At 41.3% G+C, this 9,318-nt stretch overlaps 1 protein-coding gene across 1 annotated transcript; it reads right to left on the reverse strand.

Moving 5' to 3' along the window:
* Window positions 1-3,276: 3,276 nt before the first annotated feature.
* On the reverse strand, window positions 3,277-9,295 carry LOC110499762 (carboxypeptidase A2). Its single transcript, XM_021576828.2, has 11 exons — window positions 9,159-9,295; window positions 8,738-8,819; window positions 8,475-8,609; window positions 7,013-7,111; window positions 6,525-6,626; window positions 6,162-6,263; window positions 5,913-6,023; window positions 4,371-4,461; window positions 3,890-4,089; window positions 3,695-3,779; window positions 3,277-3,543 (listed from the first exon to the last, which is right to left on the reverse strand). The coding sequence occupies exons 1-11, from the start codon at window positions 9,287-9,289 to the stop codon at window positions 3,356-3,358; spliced, it is 1,326 nt and encodes a 441-aa protein (XP_021432503.2). The 5' UTR covers window positions 9,290-9,295; the 3' UTR covers window positions 3,277-3,355.
* Between the last annotated feature and the right edge of the window lie 23 nt (window positions 9,296-9,318).

A 9,318-nucleotide genomic window follows, 5' to 3' on the forward strand; every position in this document is an offset into this window, starting at 1 on the left:
TCATATCTCCCTCACTAGCTTTAAGCACCAGCCATCAGAGCAGCTCACAGATCACTGCACCTGTACATAGCCCATCTGTAAATAGCCTATCCAACTACCTCATCCCCATACTGTATTTATTTATTTGTCTTGCTCCTTTGCACCCCAGTATATCTACTTGCACATTCATCTTCTGCACATCTACCATTCCAGTGTTTAATTGCTATATTGTAATTACTTCGCCACCATGGCCTATTTATTGCCTTTAACTCCCTTATCTTACCTCATTTGCACTCACTGTATATAGACTTTTTGTTTTCTTTTGTTCTACTGTATTATTGACTATGTTTTGTTTATGTGTAACTCTGTGTTGTTGTATGTGTCAAATTGCTATGCTTTATTTTGGCCAGGTCACAGTTGTAAATGAGAACTTGTTCTCAACTAGCCTACCTGGTTAAATAAAGGTGAAATAAAATAAAAATAAAAATAATAATAATATTACATGCAGGTCTTGCAAAACCTTTCATCAGAAGAACATATGAGGTACAACTAGACTTTGTTAACGCCCAGAATAGGTGTTAAGAATAATTACCTGATCATTCCAATACCTGACTGAAGTGTAACCCCATAGGAATATACAGCACGAGACACTCATACCAACTGCAACCCCAACAGCCCCCCCCCTTCTGGTTTTAAGAATTCATAATAAAGGGTTTTACTGTAAGCTTCAGATGTCAGTTATTCTTCATTGCTCTCCAAAACAATTCCATCAGACAAAGCATTATTTTAAAATAGTGGTGGGAGTTTTCGTGTCAAGCATGGGGCTTTTCACTTTTCAATGCGGAAATTATTTATTGCAGTCCTACTGCATTCTCTAAAAGTTTAATGTCACCCACCAAAGTGGCTTTACATGCAAATGTGGGTTTGGTGCTTCCTCTTCTTCCTCTTTTTCTTCTTCTTCTCCCCTGTCATTTTCCTCTAAAAGCTATACAAACTAGGCGCCCTGGAGTAGCTTGTTCCACATGGCTTAACTCTGCCCTGCTAGCCTATAAATAGATCCATTTACATTGCATTTCATGGCTGAGCTCTCTCTCAATATTTCAGGGACCCACTAGTAAATTGACTATTAATCATTTATAAACTTGACTTGTTCATTTCATTTTGCACAAGGATACAGAGCATACACATTCTATACTGGGACTCCATATATGGACTCAATGTTTTTCTCTTCGATCTTTAAAGTCGGACAAATGATTCATACTGTATGCTTCACCTTGTGTACCGGTAGATCAGATGGGACAGGTTTCGTTATATGAAAAACCTTATACAAATGATTGGACTTCAGTGAGGTATGTGATAAAGGTGTTCATTGGCACCAACTGGAAGGAAACTAACTGAAACAGGACTTGTCCAATGTGAAATGTCTATGCAAAAATGTGTGCCTTAATAAACACGAGCTTGCCTGTGCTTTGGTTCCAAATGTCAGCCTTTTCCCTATATAGTGCACTACTTTTGATCAGATCCCAATGGGCCCTAGTCAAAACTGGTGCACTAAATAGGAAATAGGGTACCATTTGGGACATATATCCTGTGTGTTGCTAACACAGTCTCACATGTGGGTCACCCAAGTGAGTGTGTGTTTGAGCGTTTCGCTCCAGTGCTCCTAACCTCTGTCCACTCTGTTGGTCAGATGAACACCTGAAGGGAGATGACAGATCCGCCATCTGCCTCTTTTCCTGGAAGGTTTTTGAGAAATAATCCAGCAATCTACTATGTGGCTTGAATATGTTCCAATTCCCTGTTCTATGGATGTTAATATTCTATTGAGCACACAAAAAAGCATTACAAGACTAGTCCTAACTTCTCACATTTCCTTTCTCGGGTCTCTACCCAAGACCTAGGGCTCTGTTCAATCAGATCCACTTTAGCCGACATCCTCATAGCGGTTGTTTTGGTGGTGTAGGAGATAAAACTGCTTTAGAGCTGCAAAATCCACAAGTGGCTCCTGGCATTATACCTAAAGCGGACATTACCATTGGCTACACCGAGTCGCATTAAGAGAAATCTCACTGGAATGCAAGACAATCTACACGTCGATTAGGCTTCAATATTTTGATTCATGATTTACAATTTGAGTGTAATTATTTCTATATAGCCTACACTTTCTCATTATGAACTTCTAACGTGAATGGGAAGGGTGTGGCCTCATGACAATGATCACAGTTCCACCTCCGACGCCATCAAACATCAGCTATGCGGGTGTCGGCTATCGTCCTTTAACGCTCGATCCGATTGAATCTTGGCTTTAACCATGTTTTGAGGCGATACAGTGTTTGTTTATATTTTCGTTGTTTACAAAGATTGGCGTAAAGAAAAAGCTTGTATTATGGGTTTTGATTGGGTACAACTGATGAACTAAGATCATGTGGCATTTATAAGTTATATTCTTCAAGAATCAATGGGTATATTTCATTCATTTATAAGTCCAAAAGTGGATGTAGTAATCAAGGAGTAAAGTCTTAATATGGAGAGTATGGAGGTACTGTAATAATAATGTATTTGCCATATTGTATTACAGTGCCATCTAGTGTTGCCTATTGATCCACTGCCTTGTACAGCTCCTACTGCTCCTCTGTACTGACCAGCGCCATGCACGCCACCCAGCGCCATGGACGGGGCCCAGCGCCATGGACGGGGCCCAGCGCCATGGACGGGGCCCAGCACCATGGACGGGGCCCAGCGCCATGGACGCCACCCAGCGCCATGGACGGGGCCCAGCGCCTGTGAACGATGATTAAGCTACTTGTCTATTCTAACAATAGTCTATATTATATCAATTCTATATTCTATCAAGTCTATTCTATCAATAGTCTATTCTATCAGTAGTCTATTCTATCAATAGTCTAATTATATAAATTCTATATTCTATCAATAGTCTATTCTATCAGTAGTCTATTCTATATCAATAGTCTATTCTATCAGTAGTCTATTCTATCAATAGTCTATTCTATCAATAGTCTATTCTATCAATAGTCTATTATATCAGTAGTCTATTCTATCAAGTCTATTCTATCAATAGTCTATTATATCAGTAGTCTATTCTATTAAGTCTATATAATATCAATAGTCTATTCTATCAGTAGTCTATTTTATATCAATAGTCTATTTTCTATCAATAGACTATTCTATCAATAGGCTATTCTATCAATAGTCTATTCTATCAATAGTCTATTCTATCAATAGTCTATCAATAGTCTATTCTATCAATTTAACAAAAAGTTAAATGAACACAGACACTTTTTCCCGACCTAGAATTCTTTATTTAACTGAGTTCAGGCCTTGGAAGGAAAGGTTGTGTGTTGGGTAGGTTTGAGACTTAATAGGAGTGGTCACGGACATACTCCATGATGTCCTTCAGGGCCAGCCAGGTCTCAGAGGCAGTGGGGATGATCTGATTGGCTGGCAGGATGAAACCATAGCGACCGGTGTCCCTCAGCTCGAAGGCAAAGGAGTACTTGATGCCCAGGTTATAGGTCCAATCGATGCTGCCTCCGCTGGCCTGATCTGGAGGGGGGATAAATCACATATTAATGAAAGTATTGGATTGAACTACCATGCTGTGCTTTCCAGTTCTGGCTGGTGGGTCGCATCTAATGACAAACCAACTTCATTGAAACACTTGGAGCCACTCATAGTATGAGTATTGAATACTTACAGATGATCTTGCAGATGCTGCCAACCTTATATGTGGTTCCATGGAGAGAGCTGAGCTTCTGGACTGCAGACCTGCCCACAGAGTCCTACCAAAAAGCAGCAGAGACAGGAGAGTCAGTGGATTAATGTGTGTGTACATGTGTTTGCATGAGTGTGTGTGCGTATGTACGTGTGAGTGTGTGGTGTGTTATGTTACCAGTTCAGCCGCGTGGAGCGCATCTGTGCAGGTGTATCCGTAGGGGTACATGAGCAGCTGGGAGTAGGCGTGGATGGAGATGAAGGACTTGAAGTTGCCGTGGTTCTTCACCAGGTTCACAACGTTCTTCACCTCTATCTCAGAGTGGGGAGATGGGCCATGGTACGAGTCAGAGCAGGGGTTGGTACTAGCACCGGGGCCTGGAGAAACACACACAAGCACGCACACACACATAAAGACACCTGGATGGACACAGGTTATTCTGCATACAACAAACAAGTATGGGAGGGAAAGCTTTGTCTTCACACCAAAAGTGTTTCTCATAACATTATACTCTTCACTAACTTCATCTCTGGGAAAGGAAACTATCAGCTGTGGAAATGTATGCCATAGTCAACCTGTGACACCCACCACCAAAGCTGGTACGGGAATGTAACATTACATGATTTACAGATTTTCTAAATGAGGCGTGATACCCCACCTCCAAAACCGGCATCCCAGTTCCTGTTGGGGTCGACACCACGGCACATGGAGCCAGGGTTCTTGGAGCGAGTCTTGCGCCACATACGGTCCTGTGAACCATGAGGACACAATACTCTAACTCAGTAAACACTATACTGGTATACCATGAAGACTAACTCAGTAAACACTATACTGGTATACCATGAAGACACAATACTCTAACTCAGTAAACACTATACTGGTATACCATGAAGACACAATACTCTAACTCAGTAAACACTATACTGGTATACCATGAGGACACAATACTCTAACTCAGTAAACACTATACTGGTATACCATGAGGACACAATACTCTAACTCAGTAAACACTATACTGGTATACCATGAAGACTAACTCAGTAAACACTATACTGGTATACCATGAAGACACAATACTCTAACTCAGTAAACACTATACTGGTATACCATGAGGACACAATACTCTAACTCAGTAAACACTATACTGGTATACCATGAAGACTAACTCAGTAAACACTATACTGGTATACCATGAAGACTAACTCAGTAAACACTATACTGGTATACCATGAAGACTCTAACTCAGTAAATACTATACTGGTATACCATGAAGACTCTAACTCAGTAAACACTATACTGGTATACCATGAAGACTCTAACTCAGTAAATACTATACTGGTATACCATGAAGACTCTAACTCAGTAAACACTATACTGGTATACCATGAAGACTCTAACTCAGTAAACACTATACTGGTATACCATGAAGACTCTAACTCAGTAAATACTATACTGGTATACCATGAAGACTAACTCAGTAAACATTATACTGGTATACCATGAAGACTCTAACTCAGTAAACATTATACTGGTATACCATGAAGACTCTAACTCAGTAAACACTATACTGGTATACCATGAAGACTCTAACTCAGTAAACATTATACTGGTATACCATGAAGACTCTAACTCAGTAAACACTATACTGGTATACCATGAAGACTCTAACTCAGTAAATAATATACTGGTGTACCATGAAGACTCTAACTCAGTAAACACTATACTGGTATACCATGAAGACTCTAACTCAGTAAATAATATACTGGTATACCATGAGGACACAATACTCTAACTCAGTAAACACTATACTGGTATACCATGAAGACTCTAACTCAGTAAACACTATACTGGTATACCATGAAGACTCTAACTCAGTAAACACTATACTGGTATACCATGAAGACTAACTCAGTAAATATTATACTGGTATACCATGAAGACTCTAACTCAGTAAACACTATACTGGTATACCATGAAGCACAACCAGGATTGTCCTCATATTACTCTACATTGAGCCAAACTGAGGTGAACAGATGAAAGGTCACACTTTACACTTAGCTGTATAGCTGTAATGTAGTACAGCATTTAGGTATGTATAGGCCTATATGTTACATCTATAGGAGGTACCTACACTAGTGTGGGACTTGACGTAGCCCACAGTATAGATGCATTATAGCACTGCATATGGTATGACACCTACACTGGTGTGGCTGTGGACGTATCCATCAGGGTTGGCTAGAATCAGCAGGTAGATGTCCATGGTTTTCAGGAGGGAGGTCAGGGAAGCATCAGTACCATAGTCACTGGCAATCTGAAGAACAATAACATGTATTTGTGAGACACACACACAGTGTTGTAATGTTGTTTTTCTGTATAATGTGTTGGTGTTAATTCTGAATACAACAGCAGTCTGGTTTTTCTCTTGGAATGAGAGCAGGTGTTCTCTCACCTGGTTGGCGGTCCACACTCCAGTGGCCTGAGACACCCACTCTCTGGAGTGGATACCAGAGTCAACCCAGATGGCAGGACGCTTGTCACCACCCGTGCTGAACTACAACAGAGGACAGATATGTTATGGTCTTGTTTCATTCAGCTCTTAGGGAGCACTGACACGTGATGGTACACACACACACACACATATGCACACACATGCATGCACACATACACGCATTCGCATACACACACGCACACACACATGAGCACGCACATGCACACATACACACACAAGTATATTACGTTACAGATCTCTCTCTAAAAAAAGAAGACTGTATTTCCATTAACTGTACACAAACAGCAGTAACCCTCTACATACCTTCAGGACATACATGGGCCTGCCTTCATAGGAGGTTCCGATCTGTTCCTTGGTAACTAGGTTAGGGTGAGCAGCCACCAGGCCATCCATCCAGCTGTAGATCTGGAAAGAGAAAAGCACATCAGGATAGTGTCAACATAATGTATGTTGATGTTTAAAGTATAGATTATATGTTACGCAACACATTATTACTGTATTTTATATCCTCAGTACAATATCAACTCTGCAATGAGAATAATGCATATGCCAAATTGATGAGGGTGCCATTTGAAATCCATGCAAGTTTGAAGCTACAATATGTGAGTGAGAGGGTGTTCACGTTTGCATGTTCACAAGAGTGAGTTTTTGTGTGTGTGTGTGTGTGCGTGTTTGTGTGTGTGCGTGTCCATGTGTGTGCATGCGTGTGTGTTTGTGTGTGCATTTGTGTGTGCGTCCGTGTGTGTTTGTGTGTGTGTGTGTGTGTGCGTGTTTGTGTGTGTGTAACACACCGTCTCCAGAGAGTGATAGGCTCCAAAGTTGAAGCTCTTGGAGCTGCGCTCGCTCATATTGTTCTCCTCCATCTCTGCCTTCTCCTCATCCAGGAGTTCCTGAAACAATGACAATACCAATCAAGTTATTACTAACAGTTATTACTAACAGTTATTACTAAGTTTACCAAGCTACCAAACACTTCACACTGGAAGAAGTTAAGCGACCCTTAAGAAAAATATAGTTTACTTAACTAAAGTTACTTTGAAAAAGTACTTCACTACATCCAAACTACTTTGTGAAAAAGTAGCATATCTAAATCTGAAATATCATAGACTACAAATTGCAAGAAAAGATCCCTGTGGAGTCAGATGTTAACAATATGTCATTTATTAAACACCAAAAACTAAGTTTCAAGAGAGAATTTGGCAGGTCTGATTCTGAAAAAGACAGGAAATTCTTGTCCACTTCACACATTTTTATTTTTGCTACAAAAAGTAGTGTGTAGTTCCAGTATGTCGATGTGCAGGGGTACGAGGTCATCGAGGTAGATATGTACATATAACTAGGAATAAAGTGACAGATAATAAACAGTAACAGCAACGAATGTGATGAGTGAAGTTTGTGCAAAAAGGGTCAATGCAGATAGTCCGGGTAACTATTTGGTTAACTATTTAACTAACTATTTAGCAGTCTTCTGGCTTGGGGGTGGAAGCTGTTCAGGGTCCTGTTGGTTTCAGACTTGGTGCATCGGTACCGCTTGCTGTGTGGTAACAGAGAGAACAGTCTATGACTTGGGTGGCTGGAGTCTTTGACAGTTTTAGGACCTTCCTCTGACACTGCCTGGTATAGAGTTCCTGGATGGCAGGAAGCTTGGCCCCAGTGACGTACTGGGCCGTACGCACTACCCTCTGTAGTGTCCTTGTGGTCGGATGCCAAGCAGTTGCCATACCAAGTGGTGATGCAGCCAGTCAAGATGCTCTCAATGGCTCAGTTGTAGAACTTATTGAGGATCTGAGGGTCCATAACACATCTTTTCAGCCAGGGGGCCGAGGGAAAAGAGGCATTGTTGTGTCCTCTTCATGATTATGTTGGTGTTTGTGGGCCATGATAGGGCCTTAATGAGGTGGACACCGAAGAACTTATAGAACTAATATTACAATATTACCTTATTCAAATAAAATGTCATTTCTCAGAACTCCCAGTAGATGGCGGAAGTGAGCTGAGGAGTGAGGAGTCTCACTTGCCAGACTCATGGCCACCAATGGCTTTGGAAAGAGACTTTGCAGCACAGGAGGTTGGTGGCACCTAAATTGGGTTGAAAGGGCTTGTGGTAATGATTGGATCGGAATTAGTGGAATGGTATCAAATACATCAAACGCATGGTTTCCAGGTGTTTGATGCCATTCCATTTGCTCCGTTCCAGTCATTATTATGAGCCATTCTCCCCTCAGCAGTCTCCTGTGCTTTGCAGTGACTGACCTGCAGGTTGCTAATCATGACAGAGAACTGGATGTTATGGGCACGGAGGTAGTCCTTGACAGCGTACAGGCTGGAGGAGGGCACGCGGATGTCCACAGGGACCTCAGTGTTCACAGGGTGGAGCCAAAAGTCCAGCTGGAAGAGGAGAAGGGAGTGTTAAATGACGTAGTGAATAGGGAGGGACACCATGGTTAGCAGCAGGAAACATGACTGTGAATGGGTCTAAACCAAGTATATTATACTCTTGTTTTTAATATACTTACATCCCAGTATGTGTCCTGCTCCAGAGCACGCAGAAGCAGAATCTGCTCCTCAGACTCCACATTGACCCTGATGACCTGGTCTCTGTGTAGGAAGGAAGGAAGGCATGACAAAACAATATCAATCTTTCAGTTCATCAGGGAAACAATATATTTGAAGTCACATGGTGGTTATGGTGAATTGCTAGTAAACACTCAAGTTTCTCAGAGGTTAGAGGCTAGAGTGACTAAATAATTCCATGTCATTGCAAGTCATCTTTAAACAAAAAATCCTGATACAAAAATGTGATGGCCCATTGATGCATTGTGTTCTGTAGTGTACAACTAACTGTAGAATCTCTCGGATTTAATCTACTAATCTGCAAACTGAAACATAATTTATGTAGGTATATTTATTTACAAAGTTTAAAACAGATGAATTTACCCAATGAAGACCTTCTCACAATTGGCGGCTGCAAGCAGCGCAAAGAGTACCAGCACCTTCATCCTTCCTGTGTCCTGTCCACTACTGCCAGCTCTCAAAGCACCTGCCTTTATACTCAACAACAGGTGCATTGTTCCCATGACAGTATTGCTTCACAATC

Source organism: Oncorhynchus mykiss, chromosome 2 (assembly GCF_013265735.2).
Source record: "Oncorhynchus mykiss isolate Arlee chromosome 2, USDA_OmykA_1.1, whole genome shotgun sequence".
Lineage (NCBI taxonomy): Eukaryota > Metazoa > Chordata > Actinopteri > Salmoniformes > Salmonidae > Oncorhynchus > Oncorhynchus mykiss.

Coding starts and splice junctions, on each gene's coding strand:
- LOC110499762 (XM_021576828.2), bottom strand. CDS start 9,289: ATGCACCTGTTGTTGAGTATAAAGGCAGGTGCTTTGAGAGCTGGCAGT. Junction 6,024..6,161: donor GAGTGTGGACCGCCAACCAG/GTGAGAGAACAC, acceptor ATTGTTCTTCAG/ATTGCCAGTGACTATGGTAC. Junction 4,462..5,912: donor ACGTCCACAGCCACACCAGT/GTAGGTGTCATA, acceptor CATGGTTCACAG/GACCGTATGTGGCGCAAGAC.